This window comes from Macrobrachium nipponense, chromosome 1, assembly GCF_015104395.2.
Source record: "Macrobrachium nipponense isolate FS-2020 chromosome 1, ASM1510439v2, whole genome shotgun sequence".
NCBI classification, from domain to species: Eukaryota; Metazoa; Arthropoda; class Malacostraca; order Decapoda; family Palaemonidae; genus Macrobrachium; species Macrobrachium nipponense.
In genome coordinates, this window is record NC_087200.1 from 10,702,688 (window position 1) to 10,729,119 (window position 26,432).

Below are 26,432 nucleotides of genomic sequence, written 5' to 3' on the forward strand. Positions count from 1 at the left end.
CCAAGCAACCCCCTCCCCTACCTTCCGCTGACGGGCAGGATCTGGCCTAGAACTTCTTGTTGCGGGGACACCCCCCTCTCTTCTGTTGCCTTTCTGCTTTCGCTCCTTTGATGGAAAGGGACGAGTCTTCTCTCTATGGAACTTGTCTTTCGACACAGAGTATGGTTTCTTCTCTTCTCGCCTACGCACGGGAAAAGACGGTCTCTGCGCTTCTCTTACTTGTTGGCTAATCTGTGGTGCTGGCCGTGGTCTATGGCTCAGCATTCCGGTATTGGAGAGAGCCCTAGATTGGAGAGATCGCTCCTTCTTCTCCGCTGCCTTGCGAACTTCTTCCGCTGGAATAAGTTCTTTCTGGAACAGCGGGTTTTTCCTTAAGTCCAGGAGGAGGTCTTTCACTACTGGCGATTTGGCCTCCTTGAAGGCATTCTCTCTCCTTTTCACCTCCATATTAGCCCACAGGACCGCTAAATTGTCTGCCTTGTGTGAGAGAGTCTTGATCTCACACTGCATGAACGAAGACAAGTTCTGCTGCTGCTGAGGTTGGAGCTCGGGTCAAAACTGCGGAAGTGCAGCCAGTAAACATTCCATCCACGAATTCGTAGCGAGGGCCAGAGCTAGAGCACGAATAGTCCTTCGGTTTCTGAGGGAGAGAGCAAAAGGTGCTTCTTCTGTAAGGCGTCCAGACTGACATCTAAGAGATCTGCAAGGTCCCTGGCATATGCAGACTCCCTTAGTTTGTCACCTGTTGGCCTATAATACCTGATGGCCCCCTGAGCAGGGATAGGAAGCCACCTCTGTTTCTCTGATACCTTAGTTGGTGAAGTCGTGGCTTCTCGGGACGCTCTAGCCATGGCTAGCCTAACCTGGTTGAGGCCGACCGAGGGGGGGCTGCGAATTCTTCAGGTTGAGCACCTTATGCACCTCTGACTGAAACTCTTGGTTTAGCTCCTCAGTTTCCGTTAGGCCATTGGCGCTTCTAATAATCGACAGAATCTCGTTGAATGATAAGGGCTCGGGTTCCGCAGGTGAGCTAATCTGACTGCCGTCCGAATCGGGGTCAGAATCGGGCTCCCCCTCGGAACAGGAATCGGGCTCGGAATCGGAACCAGAACTGTCACCCAATTTTGGAAACAGTTCCTCTGACTTCTTCTCCAATAGGAACTTCTTCCTGGCTTCTTCCATCTTCCTGGCAGACTCCTCGAGACTGGTGTTCTTCTTCTCCACTTGCTGGGAAACCTCCTTTCTGGCGCTTAAGTAATCCTCCATCGCCTGTTTAACCAGGTTCGCGATGTCCAGTGCGGTAGTGAGGACCTGGTCCCTCACTGTACCTGGGCTACCTGATGGAGGTGGTGCGGAGGTACTAGGCCTAGATTTCTCAGGCATCAACGCAGGCACTGGTCTCTCAGCGTGACCTTGGCCTTGCAGCATCGAAAGGTCTCCGTTGATGCTCCTTCTACGAGTGTTGTGGCTGGCTGGCTTCTTGCGTCGGGTTGCCGCAACTTCAGGAGGGGAGGGGGGCCTCTGGCTCCTGCGAGTTGGGTCCCGTTCCGGGCTCCTTAGCACTGTCCTCAGGATGGGAGGATGAGGCGTCAGGTCCGTCACTGGATCCCTCCTGGGGCTAGGCTGATTGTGCCCGAGAGGAACAGGGGGTTACCTTGGCACCCGGCTGTGTCTAGGTACTGCTACGGTCATAACGAGATAGTTCGGCCTTTAGGCTAGGCGGGAACAAGATCTCGGTTGAAGACCCCTTCTTGTTACGCTTCGAGGCAGGAACATGGTTCCCAGCCCCTAAGGCAGCTTCTTTCCTCTTACCTGCTTTCCTAGCCCCCGACGACGAAGGTTTCTTTAGCCTAAGTCTCTTGGGAAGGACACTAGGCTCACGAACTGGGTCCCCAGTTAATAAGGAGGAAGTATTACATGGCCTAGTGTTCTCCAATTGGGCACTATCCTCCTCACACACGACCTTAGGCCCCATAGTAGTCGGCCTAGGCCTAGGCTTATCGGAATCAACACTAGCGTCACTGAAAAAGCTCTTATGCGCCTCATAATAGAGCCTCCACTGATCATTATTCCACTGCACACACGCTGTATCAGGGGAACATGCAAAACCCCTACATGCAATACACCACAGATGAGGATCCGAGGTTGGCGAAGGCAAAGATGTACCGCAACGCATGCCATCGGAAACACACACAAATCCTCCCACTCGAAAAACCCACCATAGATCCGCCTTCCATACTTACAGGGAAGTTAGGATGCTAGGTAATACTAAAGGATAAATAAAAGGATAGGAAAAGGGCACTGGGGAAGCACTCAAGCACAGGATGTCAAAGATATATCACGATATAAAACGACTACAGTCGGCGGTCAATGCGTAGTTATCTCAAGTCGGGTCAAGGCGGAAGGAGTAGGTGTTGACACGACGGCTACCGCGAAAAGAATGGTATCACAACGACCTACCCAAGCTGGCCCGGGCTCACCCAGCGCAGTTACCCCAGACCCAAGGACAGCGATTCAAGTTTGAACTCTTTGTATGCGGTAGTGGCGGCGCGTTCCCGCGGATATCCTTTTGTTAGACAACCGACGGTTTGTACTTAGTCGGAACAAACTCCATTATGCAGAAATGGATACGAACACGCGTATAAAGCTCCACCTACCCTCTCCCCCCCCACCTCCACCGCCACCCCTTTCCTTCGATCCTTCGCCTTCCTTTCTCTCCCTCTCTCTCTCTCTGTTGCCATTCGGTATGTGTTGACCCTCCAAACTGGGTATAACACTACACACAAAACGTTGAAATTGGTGAAATTAGGCTATGTATTGGAAGTATATATACATAAATATTACAGCAATTTTATCATTATTGCATTACTATGACAACTAGAATTCATGGAAACAGTTTATAATAACGAAACGGCGTATGTGTGAAGCCTCCACTAATGTGGCAACGATGATTTTCCCATTCTTAGCATGCAAACATTAAAGGTTACATTTATTTCTGGCATACGGTTATTAAAGAAATTCAAAATACTAATATAGACTGAAATCAATGAAAACTGCTAGCAAAAACAAAAAAGCAAAAAAAAAAATATGTGTATAATTCACTTATCCGTAGTCGTTCCTCTATGCACTTATCCGTAGTCGTTCCTCTATGGTTTTCAGCACCCAGATGTACGAAAACGTTAGAAACATTTGATTGTATCTACTTTAGAAATATCTGTAATTTTTCGGGGTAATTTGGTTGCATAAAAGGGATAATATACATGAATTAAATTAAAATTTTTAAATAACAAAGTAAATTTGAACTAAATAACGAGTAAAGTAAACAATTTTGGGAATAAAACTTTGCAGTTTCGTCGTCTGCTGTTCGTAACTGTGTTTGTGGCGCGCGCGCGCTTAGGAACCAGGAACAGCAACTGGTTTAAAGTGAAATGTGGAGTGAACCGAGACCAAAATGTGTATAATAACAATCAAATAAGCACTGTGGAGTTTCAGTTGTGATGGCAGTAAGGATAAAAACCACCGATTACAAGGTAAGAATGAATTCAGTTCAAACCATGACCCCGGGAATAAAAAGTTTCATACTTTCAGTAATATAGGCAACAAAATGACAATTTGTCGAAAATTGCATTTTTCCTAACTATACAAACCTGAGGTCCTTTAACAATAGGAAGTAGCTAGCGGCAGCTGGGACGGTCGTAAGCTTCGAACAAGGGGAGAACGGTAGTTAACTGCTTGTCCGATCATCGCGCGAGTAAACAAATCACTTTTGCTTTTGGCCCATGCAAAAAACGCAGAGTGAGGGGTGGCATGAGGAGGGACTATATGTAAAGGACCTCAGGTTTGTATAGTTAGGAAAAATGCAATTTTCGACAAATTGTCATTTGTTCCGATACGTAATACAAACCCTCGGTCCTTTAACAATAGGAAGACTCACTTCTTGGTGGGAGGAATCTGAGTCTTTGATGAACAGACTGGTGTTCGTCCATCCCTGGAATGCCTCCCTGGTCGTAAGAGCGAGGGAGGGATCCAAGCCTCTGTCCGATTGATCGGGGTGTGCACCGCAGGATCAATGGTCAGACCTCTGGGCCGAGTACTAAGAGAGAGGCAAGCGTATCTCTTTGTACCAGCATTGTAAGAACTTTTTCCTTTACATGAGCAAATGTAAAGTAATTGGTTTGTCTCATGTCGGCATCCACTTTCTCCCCCTTGTTGGAGAAAGTGGTGGATGGGGATATACTCCTATCTCTAGTTAAAGAGGTAGGATGGAGCTCTGTTGAATAGCTTACCTGCATCTGACTCCCTTCCAGCAAGGTAACGACCGTATCCCTCTGCCCACAGGTAGAGGTAGAAAAAGATGTGAAGAGAAGCCAGTCACTCTCTCATTCACGCATCATTCTACCCAGTCATACCAGGAATCGATGCTGTTCTGCCTGCTCGGGTGCTGGGTAAGCTTACACAACGTGTTGAGCAGCCACCACAGGTCCCAAGGAAAAAGTATCCAAGGACTTGTGGGCAATATCCCGAAGGTAGAAGGACGTGAAGGTGGTCTGGTTGGCCCAGACACCTGCCTTCAGGACCTGCGCCACGGAGAAGTTCTTACGGAACGCTAAGGAGGGTCCGATACCTCTGACTTCGTGGGCTCTCGGTCGGAGCGTACGGATGTCGTCGCTACCATCAGCTTCGTACGCTCTCCTGATCACCTCACGCAGCCAGAAAGAAAGCGTGTTTCTTGGAGACTTCTTTCTTGGTAACCCCAGTGCTAACGAAGAGGCGTCGACACTCAGGCCTGAGATGTCGAGTTCTCTTCAGATAGCGCCGTAGCGCCCTCACAGGACAAAGCAGCATCTCATCCGCATCGTTATCGGTGAAGTCCAGGAGGGAGGGGATCGTGAAAGACTCGAACCTATCGTCAGGGATCGACGGATTCTGAGTCTTAGCTACGAAGTTCGGGACGAAATCGAGCGTCACAGATCCCCAGCCTCTGGTATGTTTAACATCATAAGAAAGGCCATGTAGTTCCCCTACTCTCTTCGCCGATGCCAGGGCCAGCAAGAAGAGGGTCTTGAGGGTCAGATCCCTGTCTGACGACTCTCGGAGCGGCTCGAATGGTCTTCGAGTCAAACTCCTAAGTACGAGAGTCACATCCCACGCAGGGGGCCTGAGTTCCCTGGGTGGGCAAGACCTTTCGAAGCTCCTCATTAGCAAGGATATCTCGAACGAATTCGAGATGTCCAGTCCCCTCAGCTTTAGGACGAGAGCCAGGGCGGCTCTATATCCTTTAACTGTGGGTACTGAGAGGAGCTTCTCTCGGCGAAGAAACACGAGGAAATCCGCTACCTGCTGAAGAGTGGCTCTGAGAGGAGACAGACCCTGTCTACGACACCAACCACAGAAGACGGCCACTTCCCCTGGTACACAGCTGCAGAGGACTGTCGGACGTGTCCAGCCATCTCTGTTGCTGCGCTACGAGAAAAGCCTCTCGTTCGCAAGAGATGGTGGATAACAGCCAGCCGTGAAGTTGAAGGGACTGGACTGCTTGGTGGTACCGTTCTACGTGTGGCTGGGCTAGAAGGTTGTGCCAAGTGGGTAGCTCTCTCGGTGCGTCCGCAAGAAGAGCCAGCAGGTCCGGATACCAAACGGCGGAGCCACCAGGATCATTCTGAGATTGGGAGTGACCAGCGCTCGACTGATCACTTTCCCGAATTCAGACAGAAGGGAGGAAAGGCGTACGCGAAGAGGTTGTCCCAGGGGTGTTGGAGAGCGTCCTCTGCAGCTGCCCATGGGTCCGGCACAGCTGAAAAGAAAACCTGAAGTTTTCTGTTGTGCCGGGTGGCGAACAGGTCTACGACCGGTCGCCCCCACAGGTTGAGAGCCTTTCCGCTACGTCTTGGTGTAGAGACCATTCGGTCCCTATCACCGCTGAATCCCGGCGGCTGGAGCTTGTCTGCTTACTACCATTTCCTCTTGACCTGGAATTTGTAGCGTGCTGACAGCTCTATCGAGTGAGCCGTGGCCCACTTGTGCACCTGCCACCGTCAACTGATGGAGCGGAAGAGACACCAGCCCCCCTGCTTGTTGACATATGCCACTACTGTGGTGTTGTCGCACATCAACACCACTGAGTGTCCCTACCAAGCGGTACCTGAAACTCTTGGAGAGCGTTGAATGCCGCCTTGAGTTCCAGGACATTGATGTGAAGGTGCTTTTCGTGATGGTCCCACACACCTGCAGTCAGCAACTCCTCCAGGTGTGCGCCCCATCCCTCGGTCGATGCGTCTGAGAACAGAAGCATCTCCGGGGGGGGAGTGCGTATGGGCACTCCTCTTAAGAGGTTCTTGTCGTCGAGCCCACCAGGCTAGGTCCTGCCTCACCTTGTCCGTGATAGCCACGGGAAAGTAAGGAGATCCTTGGCCTGAGACCAACTCTCCCTTAGTCCTCCACTGGAGAGACCGCAGGTGAAGACGCCCGTGAGGGACTAACTTCTCGAGTGACGACAGATGGCCGATCACGACTTGCCATTGCTGTGCTGCCTGTTCCTGCCGAGACAGGAACCGGCCGGCTGCCTCCTGAATTTGCTGATACCGCAAGTCTGCGGGAAAGACTTGCCTGCTACCGTGTCTATCAGCATACCCAGGTACTTCATCTTCTGCTTGGGTTCGAGACGGACTTCTCGTAGTTTATCACGATCCCAGATCGCGACAAAACTTGAGGAGTCGATCTCTTCCTGTAGCAACTGCGAGCGGGAGCTCGCCAGACTAGCCAATCGTCGAGATACCTCAGAAGACGTATCCCGTTCGAATGGGCCCAAGCCGACACCAGAGTGAACACTCGCGTGAACACCTGTGGGGCGGTTTGAGAGACCGAAACAAAGTGCCCTGAATTGGTACACCGTCCCGTCGAAGATGAAGCGGAGGTACTTTCTGGAGGACTGATGGATGGGTATTTGAAAATACGCGCCTTCAAGTCCACTGAAAGCATGAAATCGTTCCCCCTGATCGAGTCGAGCATGAGCGTGCCGACTCCATCGTGAACTGCGTCGTGCGAACGAAGCGGTTCAGGGGAGAGAGGTTCTATCACCGGACGCCAGCCCCCCGATGCCTTCTCCACTAGAAGAGGCGGCTGTAAAAGCCCGGTGACTGGTCCTCCACGATTTCTACAGCTCGTTTCGCCAGCATGGTCTTGATCTCCTGTCGAAGAGCGTTGTCCTTTGCTGATCCCCGGACATAGGTCTGTAGATGGACCGGTTTGGAGATGAGGGGGGGCCGAGACCTCGAAGGGTAGCAGATATCCCTCCCGAAGGACGTCTACTATCCAGTTCTCGGCGCCGTAGCGCTGCCAAGTCGCCCAATGGCTCGCTAGGCACCCCCCCACTTCCGGCAGCAGGTGAGGGGGAACGCCGTCCCTAGCGTTTCCCTCCTCGTTTCGACTTCTTTCCAGCACCTCCCGGGGAAAGGAGGGCTGGGAGGAGGGCTGGTTGCGGCCTCCTCTAGCAGAAGTTGAAACAACAGGAGTCTTCACACGGGGTTTGGACGGTGCAACCGTCTTCGCCGCCGTGGAAGCGCTAGCCAAGCTCTTTGGTTTGGCCGCAGTTTACTCGAGATTGCCCAGAAAACCTTCGAGACTGCCTGGTGGACTAAGCGGTCACTCTCGTCAGTGCGCCGCCGTTCCCACCGCAGCGTCCACCATCTCTCCAGGAAAGAGAGCTGGGGAAACTCCTAAGAGGTCCATTTCGTAGCCCGAGTGCCGCCTCACGCCCTGGCCCCCTTGGTCACTCGGGTAAGGACTGCGTCCCTACGTCGAAGAACCAAGTTGGCCCACAGGTTAGGCAGTCTGATGGGCGAGTAAGAGATTGCTCTTCCTCCAGACTGGCACAGTCTCCTGAAAGAAGCGTCGTCTTCGAGAGCAGAACTCCCAGAGCCGGCCGCTACTTTGGATATTGTGAGGGACCACAAATCCAACCAGGAACCTGCCTGGAATGCTGCCATAGCGGTAGATTCCAGGGCAAGTGCCTCCTGCTGCGAGAACCATAGGTTCTCCGACAGGAGCTGCTGACAGGGCACACCTGGAGTCAGCCTCGCTAACTCCGGGTTAACCTGTTTCGGCAGTATCGGGTCTTCCGGAAGGCGGCACGTAAATCGCCTCTGTCGCTGTAGAGGAGGAATAAAGCAGCTTAGAGGACCGTCCGGATTTTAGCGAGTCCTCCCGTCCGGAGACGAGATTCTCCACCTGATCCAGGACCGAGTCCGCAAGCTCCGATCGTGGCAACCCCACCATCATTTTGGGCTCCCTCTTGGGACCCCAAAACCAAAATGATTCGAGCCGGGACGTGGGCTCTGCCGGTGGTAGCGGCGATCCTTCCTCCAAGCAAGGTCATTATGCAGACGCATCAGCTTAATGACCTCTGCGAAGTTCCTCTGTATCTCAGGAGTTACAGTGTCTTGTGGAGTAGGACCGTCCAGTCCCCTCCAGCGAAGGCATATCCCTCGATACCCTCCTTCAGAAGGAGGACAGCGACAGACCCCTGACGGTCGCCTCCAACTACTTGCGCGTACGTTCTGGTCGGTCCTAAGACCGTGCCTGAGCCGTACGGCGTCATAGCTGGGTCACGAGCGGCGCACCTCTCGTGATCGCTCCTCGGTACCACTCGCTCCTCCCGGTATAGGCCCTCGATTAGGTTGAAGGTTTACGGGAAGAGGCAGACCTGGACGCTCCCCCCTCGCTCGCTGGCCCGGACCAGCGTGCGTGGAGGCTGCTGCTGATCGTCAAACCCGCGGTGACGGTCGGGCAGCAGGCCTAGCCTTGCCGCTCGCCTGGGGCGATTGGCTCGGCTGAGAACGTCGAGACCGATCTCTAGCGTCAGGCGAGCTGCCGCTGGTCACCGTCTCCGCCCGGTCCCATCGGGAGCGGCGGACGGGTGACCTGCTAGGCTCTCTGCTGTCGTGTCGAGACCGGCCAGCGTCCTCTCTGGGCGCGTCAAACCGCTGGTACCAGCCGTGGCTGGTACCTATCGGCGGGCCGTGGGGACTCCTTCTTCGCCTCAACCCGTGGCCGGTCAGCGACCGTCACCGTCAGCCCGAGCAGCCAGTTGATCGCTGCGAGAGCGTCCACTGGCCTGGCAAGAGTCGTGTGCACGACTCTCGCCAGTCTTCTGCTCCGCGCCGCTGTCTTGACGGCGAGCGAGCTCGGGTGCGTCAAAACTTTGGCTGGACGTCCTCTTTGGAAGAGCGTCCACTCGGTGCTTCTCGCGAACGAGAAGCGGCCGAGACGGAACCTGGTTTAGCGGCAGAACCGCTAGCACCAGGTGAGGACGCACCAGCCGAGGCTGGTGCACCTCTGGTCCCCGTCGACTTCTTCTTTGCAGAAGAAGCGACGGGCCCCGTTCCCGAAGGAACAGGAGGACCAGCAGAAGAGCTCCCCAGCTCGCCTGAGCGAGCCGGGCCCTTAGAAGATCCCGAAGGAGTCTTCTTAGGGGGGGAGGAGGCAACCTTCTTCTTCTTCGGCGGCTGTTAGCCTTAGAAGTCGAAGGGGAAGGAGGAGGCAGCAGACGACGAAGAAGACGACAAAGACGACGAAGACGACGACGACACCTTCTTCCTCTTCCTCTTCTTCTTCGCCAGGCTCCGCAGAACAGACGTCAGGTCTTCCATCCAGGAGGGAGCCGGGCAGTTGCCGAAGCAACAGGGCCCAGACTGCACCTGTCCGGAAAGACCTGAGACTGTGACAGCACCACCAACAGCAGGAACAACAGGAACAGGTCCGGGAACAGCAGGAACGGCAGGAACATCTGAAAGAGAATGTGCAGGCCCCTGATCTGAAAAGGAATGAGCGGCTGGGACAGCAAACAGGTACGGCAGGCACGGCAGGTACCACCATGGAGAGCCAGGTGGACCGGGGGGAGGGCCAGGCGTCCTGTCGGCAGTTACCGTCATCCTCGGCACTGGCGGCAGGTCCAGGGGGGTACTTTTTGGGCAGCGGAAGTCCGGGGTCGGCAATACAAAGAATCCAGGTGGTGGTGGCACCGTCCTCTTTGGCACGGCAGTAATGGGTTTTTGTATAGCAGCCGTGGGTGTCCGCCGACATTATATGTGGCGTATACACCAGATGCGGTGGCATCTCATATGCTGGTGTCGTTACTGTGGATGTAGTAGTGTCACCGCACCATGAGTGACCACTGCCGACCCCCGCCAACCGCTGAATCAACCCTTGGATGCTGGGCACTCCCTGCAGTCCCAGCGACTCCCACACCTGTCCCAGGTCGTCCTTCGCTGATGGCACACCTGCGGAAGGCAACAGTCGGGTTAGTTAGCGGGGGTTTCCTCACGCCTGGGGGGAGAAGCACCCCCCCCAGAGCGGACGGAAGACCCCGAGTACAGCTGTACGTCCGGGTAGCGGGCGCCCTCATCCACACTCGACGGATCGGAGAGGAGAGGAAGGACTCCGCTACCCCCCCCCGCAGGGGAAGGCGCGAAACGTGGGGGTGGCCGGGGGGCAGGAAAGAGGACGAAGCTAAGTGTCCGTTACCAAAGGAGTCACTGGACTTTCCGATGACTTCTTGGGCGGCCTAAGTCTCTTCCTGCCCTCGTACAGCACCCACTGCGCCTCGGACCAATTCATACATATGACACAGGGCTCGTTGCGGGAGCACTCTCGCCCCCGACAACGAGTACAAACCTCGTGAGGGTCCACATCAACAAATGATCTAAAACCTCCACATCTACGCCCCTCCAGCCCGGGACACACTCTACGGGCGACTGGAGGGCGCGGTGATATCTCCATTTCTTCCTCACTCATTGCAAGATCAATAAAGAAATGTACAAGTACTTACAGTCACTCTGATTTATACAGAAAGAGAGGGCAAATACTCAAACTCAAAGCAAACGACAAAGCGGGCAGAGCGATGACGAACACGTCCTTCCCACACACGGCCGAAAGCAAAAGTGATTTGTTTACCTCCCAGTCGCGCGGCGCGCGACGATCGGACAAGCAGTTAACTACCGTTCTCCCCTTGTTCGAAGCTTACGACCGTTCCAGCTGCCGCTAGCTACTTCCTATTGTTAAAGGACCGAGGGTTTGTATTACGTATCGGAACAAATGTTGTTTTATTGTGCTGATTACAACTGCAATCTTGAGTAAGATCAATAAACGTTACATACATACGCTAACATTGTTCAAATGATTGCTGGGAAGGCTGGGAAAAATGATTTTCGTCACTGATCAGAACCTGTACATCCACACGGTAGCCGCCATATTGGATTTCAAAACTGCCTTGAAAAAATATTTTATGAAGAGCGTCACATGCTTATTTTACTTCGTATGGGGCTTTCATGTATCACATTATGTTGACGAAACTTCAATCTTTTGAATGGTATGCTTGGAGTTGTAATTGTTCTTGTTTCACCATTTAAATATCGAGGAATGACCTGAAAACCGATAAGGGTTGGTAGTCGCTTATCACATTATGCGACGAAACTTCAACTTTGAATGGTATCTTGGAGTTGTAATTGTATTCTTGTTTCACCATTTAAATATCGAGTGAATAAGACCTGAAAACCATGATAAGGGTTGGTAGTCGCTGGTTTTTTCCCCTAGGGTAGAACACCATGGCAGGCCAACCCTCATCACGGTGGACGGGTCTTATTCACTCGATATTTAATTGGTGAAACAAGAATACAATTACAACTCTAAGCATACCATTTAAAAGACTGAAAGTTTCGTCAACATAATGTGATTATATGAAAGCCCCATACGAACTAAAATAAGCATGTGACTCTTCGTAAAATATGTTTTCAAGGCAGTTTTGAAAATCCAATATGGCGGCTACGTTTTGCATGGACGGTTCTCATCAGTGACGGCCACCATCTTTCCCCAGCCTTCCCAGCACTCATTTGAACAATGTTAGCGTATATATGTAACATTTATTGATCTTACTCAAGATTGCAGTTGTAATCAGCACAATAAAACTACATTTTGTTGCCTATATCAGTGAAAGTATGAAACTTGTTATTCCAGGGGTTATGGTTGGAACTGAATTCATTCTTACCTTGTAATCGGTGGTTTTTATCCTTACTGCCATCACAACTGAAACTCCACAGTGCTTATTTGATTGTAATTATACACATTTGGTCTTAATTCACTCCACAGTGCACTTGAACCACGCTGTGGTTCCTGGTTCCTAAGCACTCACTCCGCAACACAGTTACGAGCAGCAGACGACAACACTGATTATGAGATGCAAAGCTTTATTCCCTTAATTGTTTACTTTACTCAATATTTAGTTTAACTTTACTTCAAAATGTTTATTTAATTCATTTCTATTATCCCTTTTTTGCAACCAAATTAACCCCCAAAAAAATTACAAATGTTTCGGATGTATACTTACGAGCAGACGACGTGAGGAATAGACTCATCGTTGCCATCTAGTGGAGCGTCATACATACGCCGATGCATTTACAAACTGTTTCGATGAATTCTAGTTGTCATAGTAATGCAGTAATGATAAAATGCTGTAATATGTACGTATATAATAAACAAATAGATACGCTAATTTCACTTATTTCCCCGGTTTTGTGTAAGTCTTATACCTAGTTTGGAGGGTAAACACATACCAAATTGACAACACTGATAAACAATTGAAGAGCGCATAACGCCGCAAAGAATGCCGTAGTCCCTTGAATAAGTGCTGGTAAGAGGTTGGTTTACGATTGTTGTGATGAAAGTGCCCCAGCGTCTATGGGTACAAAGTGGGGTGTGCAGATTTAGCACAGGAAATGGGAAGTTTGTTGACACAAGCGACTCCGTAAACATCAGATGGCGTCAATCTTCGAAACATTTTTAGTAGTAAGTAAAAATTTCTAAAGCGTTTTGGTGAGATTTCCACTGCCGTAGCCACCCTCTTCACTACCCAATGTTTAAATATGACAATTTGTCGAAAATTGCATTTTTCCTAACTATACAAACCTAAGGTCCTTTAACAATAGGAAGGTAACTAGCGGCAGCTGGGACGGTCGTAAGCTTCGAACAAGGGGAGAACGGTAGTTAACTGCTTGTCCGATCGTGCGCGCGCCCGCGCGCCTGAGAGGTGAAGAATCACTTTTGCTTTAGGCCCATGCAAAAAGTTGCAGAGTGAGGGGTGGCATGAGGTGGGACTATATGTAAAGGACCTCAGGTTTGTATAGTTAGGAAAAATGCAATTTTCGACAAATTGTCATTTGTTCCGATACGTAATACAAACCCTCGGTCCTTTAACAATAGGAAGACTCACTTCTTGGTGGGAGGAATCTGAGTCTTTTTGGTGAACAGACTGGTGTTCGTCCAACCCTGGAGTGCCTCCCTGGTCGTAAGAGCAAGGGAGGGATCCAAACCTCTGTCCGATTGATCGGGGTGTGCACCGCAGGATCAATGGTCAGACCTCTGGGCCAAGTACTAAGAGAGAGGCAAGCGTATCTCTTCGTACCAGCAAGCAAGAACTTGTTCCTGTTTGCAAGAGACAATCATAAAATGATGGGTTTGTCTCAATTTGGCATCCACTTTCCTCCCCCTTGTTGGAGGAAGTGGTGGATATTTACTCCTATCCCTACTGAAAGGGAGTAGGATGGTGCTCTATTGAGTAGCTCACCTGCATCTCGTCCTTACCCAGCAGGGGTGACGACCGTGTCCCTCTACCCAAAGGTAGAGGGAAGAAAAAGATGGGAAGAGGAGCCAGTCACACTCTCATTCCTCTCCATCCATTCTTACGGTCACACCAGGACTCGATGCTGTTCAGCCTGCGAGGGTCTGGGTTAACTACACAACGTGTTGAGCAACCACCACGGTTCCCAAGGAAAAAGATCCAAGGAACTGTGGGCAATATCCTGAAGGTAGAAGGAGGTGCATGCGGTCCGGTTGGACCAGGCGCCTGCCTTCATTACCTGCGCACGGAGAAGTTCTTGCGGAAACGCGAGAGAATGATGAAGAGGCGTCCACACTCATCCTGGGTGTCGAGTTTCTTCACAGCTCCGTCGTACCTTCACAGGACAAAGCAGCATAGCCTTCGTATCGGAGGCGGTGACGTCCATTAGGGAGGGTATTGTGAAGGACTCGAACCAATTGTCAGTTACCAAAGGGTTCTGAGTCTTCGCTACGAAGATCGGTACGAAATCGAGCGACACAAATCCCCATCCCTTTGTGCTTGACTTCTCAAGAGAAGTCATGCAGTTACCTAAGACGAAAAGAAGGGAATGAGTCGTATGACCTATCCCTCTTCTCGACTTTGGTTATGACAGTACTCATACTGACAAGCTATTAAGACGAAGTAATGATTGCTCTGGAACAACCGAACTAAGTCCACAGCATAGTTCGTAACTGACTCGGACGCTCTGACAGCTGCCGACTGACTGGTTCGGAATCAGTAGAGGCAAGTTGTCCAAGCATCCGGGTAAGTCACGTGACCTTCGCCCTTTAAAGAGTTATGCTGAAGAGACCAAACAAATAAAATATTTGTTTAGTCACCGATGCCGGACGGCGCGGCGATGATTCTCTTAATGCATAAGCTCAAAAGGCGAAAGTCAATTGCCTTCAAAAGACCGAGGTCCCTGATGGCAAGAAAATCTCATAGACGTTGAATCTCAGCTTAAGGAGAAACAACACTATGTGACGTTGAAGACGAAGGTAGGCAATGAATGCAACCTACGTCTTCCAGCTGAATCGAGAGAAGGAATCTCAAGATTCTAAACCTGTGCTTACAAATGACTGAAAACGCTAACCGCCATTTCATTGCTGTCCGTTGTGCAATGAAAGCGGGGCGTTCTTCAGTAATGAAACACAGGGGAGAGCCGCTTGAAGAACTGCTTCTCATGGGCTGAAGTTTGGAAGTAGAGCTGGCAGGTGTGGGAGTAGGCGATGTCTTTCAATACATCTGCTAATCCGGGGTGAACAATGAACAATTGTACACCTCCGAATACAAGATATTTTGAGGACAAACTCAGATTCCGCAAAAAATCATTCGCATTATCGGGATACGATGCAGCAAGAGACTATTACAGAATTCTGTTACCGTGCGGTAAACAGAAAGATGAGAGTCGAATAGATATCTCTGTTTAAATTCTCGCAATACCGAAGACGATGAATACTAGCGTTTCTCAGCAGTAGATGGTCATTCATGTATGCGAGAATCCCCGTTAATCAGGAGACTTAAGTCCGTGATTGTTGGGCAGAGATACGGTTGTTATTCAATCAAAGCAGGTGAGAAAGACATAAACAACCGTCTATTCAAAGCGGCAGCTGATACTGAAATGCCTCGGGCAATTCAATACGCAGTAGCTGTCGCTGACTCGTCATCCTGAGTTGCCAAGTAATCCTTCCACGAAGGAATGCGTTCGGCTAGAACCACCGAGCATAAAAAAGAATAATGCTCGAGCAAGTATATTTAAGCGAAACGAATTTCGGTAAATATAAAAGCTTAAATGGCGTTGTTGTGACAACACCATAAGTATATAAAATTGAAACTGGAAACTCCTCTGGGAGGTTTGCAGGCAACCCGGGTTGCAGTTCAATTAGAATACTTTTCGTCTAAGTCGCAATCCGTAGAATAACCAGATATGCGCCTACCCCTCGGACCATTCAACTGCTTAGGCAGAATCATGTCGCAGAGGTTAATATACGTAGTATAGTTTGTAGGATTCTGAACAACGATCTCCATCCTAAATTCTTTCCTTCAAGAAAAAAAAAAGGGGGGGGTATTGGGGGACAAAATAAGGATTGGAGATCGACCACCTTCGTTCTCTATTAAAGAGAGTGAAGGAGAAGTCTTCCTCGAAGGAAAGCTTCAATGGTGAACAGAATACTAAGACGATAGTTCCAGCCAAACTGGATATTCCCGTCCGTTCTTCTCTATTCCAGGTTGGTCGCCTACTGTGAGATAGTCTTCTTTCAGCAGCAGTCTTCTTCCTAATGCTAGAAATTCAGGAATTCGAGCATAGGCGAGGTTCCCGATTATCGTGTAACATATCGGGGGATTCTCGTCTCGCTCACTTTGGACCGTGGTCTCGCCTAAGTGTTTGGAGATCGTAAGAAACTCTAAACACTCTGAATGCGCTAGAAATTCCGTAGAATTTCTAAGCAGTCTGCGAAACCCCCACCGAATTCGTCAAACGATATCGGCTGGTGGTCCTCTCGATTCCCGTAGAAATCGAGAATGGGGCAGGTATCCCCCTCCTCAACGACCGGGGCCTTACGTCAGGTAGGACCCGAAGGTCCCCCCTGGTAGCGCAGTCCCCAACTTGTGGGATCCTACAGAGAAATCTCTGTAGGATCCTTCCCCTTTCCCTCGTAGCCGTAAGGAGACCTTACAGACCTTACATCTTGTTCGGGTTGCCCCAGGTCCCTCAGTGTGAGGCACCTCTAATGTCTACCAGAGAGTTGCTAGTACATCTTCCGGTATATTTTGCATCTTCCAATCTTGGATGGTCTGGGATGCAGTTTAGATATTTGTCGAGCTTATTCTTAAACACATCTACGCTCACTCCTGATATATTCCTCAGATGAGCTGGCAACGCATTGAATAGACGCTGCATTATCGATGCTGGTGCGTAGTGGATTAATGTCCTGTGTGCTTTCCTTATTTTTCCTGGTATAGTTTTGGGCACTATTAATCTACCTCTGCTTGCTCTTTCTGATATTTTTAGTTCCATGATATTTTCTGCTATTCCTTCTATCTGTTTCCATGCCTGAATTATCATGTAGCGTTCTCTTCTCCTTTCTAGACTATATAATTTTAAGAATTGTAGTCTTTCCCAGTAGTCTAGGTCCTTAACTTCTTCTATTTCTAGCTGTAAAGGACCTTTGTACACTCTCTATTTGTGCAATATCCTTTTGATAGTGTGGGTACCATATCATATTGCAATATTCAAGTGGACTACGAACATATATTTTATAAAGCATAATCATGTGTTCAGCTTTTCTTGTTTTGAAGTGCCGTAACAACATTCCCATTTTTGCTTTACATTTTGCCAACAGAGTTGCTATTTGATCATTGCATAACATGTTCCTATTCATCATCACACCAAGGTCTTTAACTGCTTCCTTATTTGTGATGGTCTCATTATTAGGTCCCTTATATGCATATAGCTTTCTTTCTCTGTCTCCATAATTTATTGATTCAAATTTATCAGAGTTAAATACCATCCTATTTACCTCTGCCCAATCATATACTTTGTTAAGGTCTCTTTGTAGAGGCGTTCCTATCTTCATCACAAGTAATTTCTCTACTTATTCTTGTGTCATCTGCGAAACTACTCACTACCGAATCCTTAACATTATTGTCTATGTCTTCAATCATAATAACAAACAGTATTGCAGCTAACACCGTACCTTGCGGCACACCGGATATTACCTTGGCTTTCACCGATTTCTCGTCGTTTGCAATAACTATCTGTTTTCTGTTGTGTAAAAAATTCTTTTAACCATCTTCCTACTTTATCCACGATATTGTGTTTTCTAATTTTCTTCGCCAATATATTATGGTCTACTTTATCAAAGCTTTTGCAAAGTCTAAATAAACCACATCTGTTCATTCCGCTTTTCATATTTTTTCGAATATGTTTTCACGGTGGACTAACAGTTGGGTTTGTGTACTTTTTCCGGGTACGAAACCATGTTGTCCTTTATTAAACAAATTATTTTTTATTAAATGTTTCATAATATTTTCTTCATTACCTTTCATACACTTTCATAATATGTGATGTTAGACTCACAGGCCTATAATTACTTGCCTCTAGTCTTGATCCACTTTTGAAAGTAGGGGTAATATATGCTAATTTGTGGCTCATCATATATCTTGCCTGTATCTACACTTTGTCTTAATAATATTGCAAGTGGCTTTGCGATAGAATGAACTACTTTCTTTAACAAAATAGCAGGAATTCCATCAGGCCCTGCAGCAGCTCCATTTTTAATTTCATTAATAGCCTGCACAATATCAGCTTCATTAATATCTATGTCAGCTAAATATTCACTATTTTCAATCCCTTACTTCTATATCATTATCTTCAGTTATCTATTCTAGGGTGAATTCTCTCTTATATCGTTCTGCCAGTATGTTGCAAATTTCCTTTTTTTCATTCGTTAATCTCCCTTCAATTCTCAGAGGGCCTATTTCTATTCTTCTTTTATTCATCTTCTTCGCATATGAGTATAATAGTTTGGGGTTTTGCTTGATATTAATAGGGTTTTTTCTTCCAAGTCCCGTTTTTCATTTTCTTTTGATTGTATAATCTTTTTGTTCTGCATTTTCTATCTTACTTTTAGTTCTATAACTTTCCATGCATTTTTTCTTTTGCAAGACCTTTTTTCCACTTTCTGATTTTCTGGAACAAGATCCTTCTGTCTCTTGGTATGCATGAATGATGTTTACTTTTCTTCTTCGGTATATATTTTTCCACTATTATCTCCAATATTTTATATAATATCTCCAGTATTTACCCTTATGTCATCACTTACGAAAATGTTATCCCAATCTTTGTTTAATTCTTCATTAATTTCTGACCATTTTATATTTTTAACTGTAGAAGTTGTATTTTCCATATCCTTCCCACTTTTTCATTTCTTGCTTATCTCTATTTTCACTTGCTTTGGAATGAACTGTTAATTCTATGACATTATGGTCTGAAATACTCGCATTATAAACTATTATTTCTTTAACATAATTCATCTCGTTCACAAATACTAGGTCTAAAGTATTTTCCTTTCTTGTTGGCAGGTGATTTATTTGTTGAATGTTGTATTCTAGTAGCATATCTAATAGCTTTTCAAATTGCCTCTTATCTTCTGCACTACTATTACTCTCTTTTTTATATGTATAAGTACAAGCCACAATCTCCTATTCGTTCTTTTCCATTCTACGAAAGGAAAGTTGAAGTCACCATAGGAGAATAGTCCAGTCCTTGTGATTTCTACATATATCATCCAATTTTCAATTATTAAGTCAAACTCTTTTAGTATTAGGAGGCGGTCTATATATTACTATGTTCATCAATTTTTCAGATTCAAATTCTACGCTATTAGTTCACATTCTGAGTTACTATATTTCTCATATATTTTTCCTTGTTTTTTGTCTTTCCCATATATTGCGGTTCCCCCTTGATTCCTATTTTTTCTATCTGATCTATAAGTTTGGAACCCTTTTATTTGATCATCATTCCCAGTCTCTTGGGAATACCAGGTTTCACTTATATTCATTATATCTATTTTCTTTTCATTTTGGGTTTAGTTCTTCTAAGTACTCTATTTTTCTTTTTGAGTTACTCGTAACTAAACCCTGCGCATTCATCACTATGATGGTTTGCGTGTTTTCTCCTTCATTTAATACTGATAGTAATAAGGATTTTTCCATGTCTCTTTCCTGTTCTGGTATGTTGTTCTTTTTTTTCATTTCCAGAAATTCTGACATTAAAAAATCCAACTTTTCCATAATATTTGATCTTCCTTCATCATAATTATTCATTTTGTGTCTGAATCTGCAATTTTCTCCGTTTCTGCAATATCCTCTTGCATAATAAATACAGTTATTATCTCTTGAGTAGAATTTCGGAGCTGATGCTTTGAAATTTTTTGCTGACACCTCTGCATATCTCATTGGTGGTTTGCTTTTCTCTTTTACCTGATATTCTTGATTTTTTCTCTCTTTATTTGTTTCTTTCTTATTTTGGATTTTATTACTTGGTTGGTTATTTATTTGATTATGATTCATGGCTATAGGGTGCATATATTTGCATTTTTTGTCGAACTTACATCCTTTTCCTTCTTTTAGGTTTTTTTACATATTTTTGGGATGCAGATCTCTGCAATCATCCCCATATCCATCTAAGTATGCACATTTACCATATATTTCATATTTTTTTGACATATCTTAGGATGTTTGTAGTAACATCTTTCTCCAAATCTGCAATTCCCTCTTTTCAAAAGGTTGCAGATTTTGTCTTTCTTGTCTATTTTTTCCTCTTTCCCGTCATTGTATAGATCTGGGTAGAGCCTCTTCGGGATTTGCTTTTCTGTTGTCATATCGTAATTTATTTCTTCGTAGGTATGCTTCTTTATTGCCTCATATGTAGTATCAATGAGTATCTCTGCATCCATACTTTTATCTTGTTCTTTGTTTTCCTTATTTTTTTCTGTCATTTCATTTTTGTTTACTTTCCTTTTCTTCCGTTTTCTCTTCTTCTTTTTCTTCTTCTTCTTCCTCTTCCTCTTCTTCTTCATCCTCAACTATTTGTACATTCAATCTTGATTTAATAACATTGTCTATCCATGATAGACATGTTGAACAAAAAATTCTTGTATCTTTTCTCAAATCTTGTATTACCTCAGCACACTGTGGATGGGTCGGAATGTTGCATGCAGCACATTTTCTGATTAGGTTTTGTGGATTGACTATGCTATACCAAACCTTACACAGTTTGCATGCTTTTGGCATTCTTTTTCCTAATGCATCAATTAGTATATTCACAAGATTCACCTTATTCATTTTCTTTGTCGGAATATGTTGGTTTATGTATATTTTCTTTATGAGTCTCTTGACCACTTGGATTTTATTTGGAACTTCTTCAATTATTTTCAAGATGTTTTCATTAGATTTGTTCCAGTTTGAAGGATTATATCCTTCTAATATATCTATGAATGCTTTTGTATCTTTTGGTTAGGGACTGTTGCTGATTTCATAGATGAGAAATGCCAGTTCCCTTCCTGCTACCTCTCGTATTGCGAATCTGCTAAACCACGCCAAATTACGCCACCTTTTGTCCCGCAGATTGGAACCTTACTGCCATCTTGTTCTGATTTATAGTATTACACTTGATAAACTAACTTAGAAGACTGCTTTATCCTACTATTTTCACACTAATCTTATCACCGATAGTTCACGAACACTTCTAGATATTTCTCAAATTCTAGTCGTATGTTAAACTTGTGATATCTGTTGATTATTGTGACTTCACAATAATCAACAGATTATTGTGAAGGGGGAGGAATTGGATACTCGCTCGCCTTCCCAGTGGAACTAGCAGTTGGAGAAGAGTAGGAGCAGCCATCGCCTTGCGGCGATGGCCTCTCAGAGTCTGGGAAAACGTATTCAGGAGAAAACGTTTTCCCCGAGGAGGGTTACGAACTCTCACTGTAGGTAAGGGTCTGCCGCCACTGTGAACGTCGTCTGGGTGGGGCTGATCGACACCTGACAGGAGAGAGCCGATACCGTCCTCCGACTCATTCCAGTCCTCGTCGAGGTCGAAACCTCTCAGGAGGACCGAAGGAGTATTTAAATACGGTGTCCGAAGACACGTAGAAAACGCCGCTGTCGCAGTAGAGGAGGTGGAAGTAGCTTGATCGACCGCCAGAACTGAGAGAGCCTTCTTGTCCGGAGACGAGAGACTCTGGTTCAAGACAGAATCGGTAAGCTCCGATCGCGGCATACCCACACCGTCGGTTTGGGTTCCCTCTCGGGCCCCAAAACGACTCGAGCAGAGACATGGGCTCTGCTGGTGGGAGCGGCGATCCTTCCCCCGGTCGTTGTGCTGACGAATCAGTGCAATAACCTGGGTAAAGTTACTCTGAATCTCGGAAGTTACAGCGTCTTGAGGAGTAGGGACCGTCCATCCTTCCAACAAGAGCAGGCTCCCAGGACCCTCCTCCTTCAGAAGAAGGACCAGCAAACAGATCCCTGACGGTTGCCTCCAATCACTTGCGCGTACGTCCTGGTTGGTCCTAAGACCAACCTGGCACGTGCGGCGTCGTGACGGGATCGTGAGCGGCGCACCCCCCACGATCACTCCTATATACCTAGCTCTTCCTGCGTATGCCGAGGAAGTTGAAGGTATCGGAGAGACAGAACTGACGCTACCCCCTCTCCCCCTGACGGTCGCCTCCAATCACTTGCGCGTACGTCCTGGTTGGTCCTAAGACCATACGTGGCACGTGCGGCGTCGTGACGGGATCGTGAGCGGCGCACCTCTCACGATCACTCCTAGCTACCTCGCTCTTCCCGGTGTAGCCCGAGGAAGTTGAAGGTAGTGGAGAGACAGACCTGACGCTCCCCCCCCCGCTCGCTGGCAGGACCAGCGTACGTGGGGGGCTGCAGCCGATCACCAACCCGCGGTGGGGATCGATCTGCAGGCCTGGCCGTGCCGCTCACCTGTGGCGAGCGGCTCGACTGAGCACGCTTCGACCCCCGGTCCCGTGCGTCAGACGAGCTGCTGCTGGTCACCGTATCCGCCCGGTCCCTGTGGGAGCGGCGGTCAGGTGACCTGCAGAGCTTCGCTTTCGCCGTGAGACGTGGTGAGCTCCTCGCGGCACGTCAAACCGCTGGTACCGTCGGTCGAGGGGACCTGGGGGACCTCTTCCCAGCCTCAACCCGTGGCCGGTCAGAGACCGTCACGTCCACCCGAGGTACCGGCTGGTCGCTGCGAGAGCGGCCGCTGGCCTGGCGAGAGTCCTGAGCGGGCTCTCGACAGTCTTCTGCTCCGTGCCTCGGTCATGACGCTGAGCGAACTCAGGCGTCTTAACTTGGCTGCACGGTCACCCGCCAAGGAGATCGTACACTCGGAACTTCTCACGGACGAGAAACCGAGCCGGTACCTGGCTTAGCAGTCAGAGCTGCCAAGACCAGGCGAGGGTGTACCAGCGGTAGCCAGCACACCCTTGGGGTCCCCGTCTTCTTCTTCTTCTCAGAAGGGGAGACGGGACGCCCGTTCCCAAAGGAACAGGAGGACCAGCAGAAGAACCCCCCCCGTCACACCGGAATGTGACGAGCCCTTCGAAGTTCCCGAAGGAGTCTTCTTAGGGGGAATAACAAAACCCGGTTACCAGCTGGTCGCTGCGAGAGCGGCCGCTGGCCTGGCGAGAGTCACCTGACGGTTTTCTCGCCAGCCTTCTGCTCCGTTGCCGTGGTCTTGGCGCCGAGCGAACTCTGGCGCCGAAACTTTGGCTGCACGGTCTCCCGAGGGAGAGCGTACACTCGGGATCTCCCGCGAACGAGAGACCGAGCCGGAACCTGGCGTAGCGGCATCGCCGCTAGCACCAGGCGAGGAAGTACCAGAGCTAACCGATACTCCTCTGGTCCCCGTCTATCTCTTCCTTACGGAAGGGGAGACGGGCCCCGCTCCCGAAGGAGCAGGAGGACCAGCAGAAGGACCCCCCGTCCCACCGAGGTGGGACGGGCCCTTAGAAGTCGAAGGAGACTTCTTAGGGGGGGGAGGCAGCCTTCTTCTTCTTCGGCTTATGGGCCTTAGTTAAGTCGAAGGGGAAGAGGCAGCAACAGACGAAGACGAAGATGACACCTTCCTCTTCTTCGTCAGCTCACGCAGGACAGTAGTCAGGTCCTCCATCCAGGCTGGAGTCGGGCCTATTGCCGAAGCAACACGGCCCGACTGCACCTGTCCGGAAGGACCTGGGACTGGGGAACACACACCATGGGCAGGACCAGCATGGACAGGCGCAGGAACCAGGAGCGACAGGAACAGCAACCAGCTCAGGAGCGGCAGAACAGCGGGAGCGGTAAACACAGAAGGGACAGCCAAGCCAGTAGCGGGAACCACATCAGCGACAGATACGGCACGGCCCAGCCATCGCCTCGTAGAATCATCGCAGCCAGCGTGGTACTGGCGGCCGTCCAGGGGCGAGCTGCTGGAACAGCGGAAGTCTGGGGCAGGCAACACGAAGAAAACACAGGCGGCGGCGGCATACCCCCTCCTCGGTACGGCGGCGACCGCCCTAGCAAGCTGCAGACGGCGTCACCGACACAGCATGGGGAGTGTAGACCAGCGGGGGGAAGCAGCATAAGCGGCCGTGAAGGTTGTAGTGGAGACCACTCCAAGGTCACCGCCCCAGACCTCGCTAGACTCTGCAGCAGATCGTGGATGCTAGGCACGCCCTGCAGCCGCAGTGGTCCATACCTGTCCAAGGTCGTCTCCCACGGCTGTAGCACCTGCGGTAGCACAGACAGATTAGTAAGAGGGGTTCCCTCACGCACGGGGGGGAGACATGCCCCACCCCGAACGGAAGGAAGACCCCAAAAACAAAATACGAGGAAGCTGAGCGGTGGGGGGGCAGGAAAGAAGACGAAGAATCGGATACCAAGGGAGTCGCGGGAGAGCTTTCCGACGACTTCCTGGCAGACCTTCGCTTCCCTACCCCCTTCCCCCGCACAGCAGTGAAAAGTAATATGAAAATGAAAACAGAATACTGCACTTGCGATTCACTTCATAGAACTTAAAGAGGGAAAAATCAATTCCCGGTAAGAGCGGAAACTTGATCCATAATAATATGATGCATCATAAATATATATGAAAATGAACAATACTGCACTTGCTATTTTCACTTTCACAGCAATAAATCGTAAGGATTAATTCCCGGGTAAGAGCGGAAATTGATCCAAAATTAAATTTGATGCAATTAATAAATGAAAACGTAAAAGAAAACTGCATGCGAATCCCACTTTCATTGCATTCTATTCATACAAAATAAGAGGTCTCTTGCCGAGCGCAATCAAGCTCTCGGCAACGAACGCACAGGGCAAAAATATAATGAAAAAGAGTACTTACATCTTTCAATTACACACTTTCGCCCAAAATACATGACTCGGCGCGAGTGCGCCCGCCCTCGGCACCGAGACATAATTCAAGGGTTCAATTCATGAAAAGAGCGGAAATCGCCGTCTCTACGGCGATAGCTCCATGTTTGATTCATAATTAAGTAATGAAAATGAAAACAGTGTACTTACAGTTTCATTTTCAAGTCAAACCAAACCATTAGTAGAAAACACAATATAAACAAAGCATACGACGATGAAGCGGGCAGAGAGCGATGACGAACACGTCCTTCACACCCGCGGCCGAAAGCAAAAGTGATTCTTCACCTCTCGGGCGAGCAGCGGGCGCGCGCCACGATCGGCACAAGCATTAAACTACCGTTCTCCCCTGTTCGAAGCTTACGACCGTCCCAGCTGCCGCTAGTTACCTTCCTATTGTTAAAGGACCGAGGGTTTGTATTACGTATCGGAACAACTTAAAATTTGGCCTTAATTTCTAACTTTGGAGAAAATAGTACTTACTTTGAAAGGAGAGTAGAGGTCTTTAGCTCCGTTTCTCACCAACAACAAGTCGCGACTGATGCCCATCTCCGGTGTCAGGACGCGTTATAATGTACTTTTTTCGAGGTGCAAGCGTTGAATGTAGGTGGCCTGTTTGCCCTGCTGTGATGTTTTACCCTATATCACATTATGCTGACGAAACTTCAATCTTTTGAATGGTATGCTTAAAGTTGTAATTGTATTCTTGTTTCACCAATTAAATATCGAGTGAATAAGGCTGATCCACCCGATGACGATGGATCCAAGGTGGTGTTTCCCCTTACTAGGCTACATTAAACTTGGACACCATGACCTTTATCTGGTTGTACAGGGGGGGAGTGGGACTTCGTCCCCATTAAACCTACCCCGCAACAAAGTATAATTCCTGACCCCAAACTCTCTATACTACCCCAGGATTAATTTAGCGATGGATAGAAGTCGAGCAATTAGGTAAATGGGAGGTTAAGCTAACCTTAGTAGGTATAACAAGTCATAGGGAGGTACCTATAGGTACGTAGTTAGATTACCCATATTACTTACTCTTCTTGCCAGTATTAAGCTCCTTTTCACATTTGTTTTTGACTGTCTTCGTCATGCTTTTCAATTTCTAGACTTAATCCAACAATCAGAGTAGAGAATTCGAAATTTCACGGAGATGTACGAAAGACAAACACGACTCGCCTTGCTTGGTAGTAGTAGTAGTACTAGGCAGGAAAGGCATTTGAAACGGCTCCTCGCTTGTTTCGTTTTTATTCCTCCTTTGTTTTGTGTTTGAGTGTCTTCTCTCTGGAATTCCAAATTTCTTTTAAAAATTGTTTTCGTATTTTAACACTTCCTCCCTTCGTAGATCTACTAGTGAGATATATTAGCTTCCAATTCCTCTTTATTTTCCTGATATGGTTGCTGCACAAAACAATATCTATTTCCCCAGTAGTAGTAGGAGTAGTAATGGGAGCCTTGCGTCTTTGCAACAACTCCCATTCGCTAGTCTACTGTGTTTTATTATTATTATTATTATTATTATTATTATTATTATTATTATTATTATTATTATTATTATTATTATTATTATTATTATTATTATTATTATTATATGGAAGATGAATGGAATGGAATATATGATTTAGGCATAAAACCAAGCACTGGGACTCACAGTGCTTGGTGAATGAAAATGGAAATAGTACAACTATAGATATAATTAGTTAAATTGAAATTATATATATAATAAATAATAATATTGAGTTTGAAATAGTTACTCTAATGATCAGTATTTGAAATGGTAAAATAGAGAGATATGATTACTATAATGCGATTAAAAACTTATTGATTAAGGGATTAAAAA

At 47.8% G+C, this 26,432-nt stretch overlaps 1 protein-coding gene across 1 annotated transcript in view; it reads right to left on the bottom strand.

Moving 5' to 3' along the window:
- LOC135219121 (uncharacterized) overlaps positions 1–25,798 on the bottom strand; it is a 129,557-nt gene extending 103,759 nt beyond the window's left edge. The window contains exon 1 of the mRNA XM_064255572.1: positions 25,631–25,798. Within this exon, the coding sequence (XP_064111642.1) occupies positions 25,631–25,685 (55 nt within the window). The 5' untranslated portion in view covers positions 25,686–25,798. The remainder of the gene's footprint in view (positions 1–25,630) is intronic.
- Between the last annotated feature and the right edge of the window lie 634 nt (positions 25,799–26,432).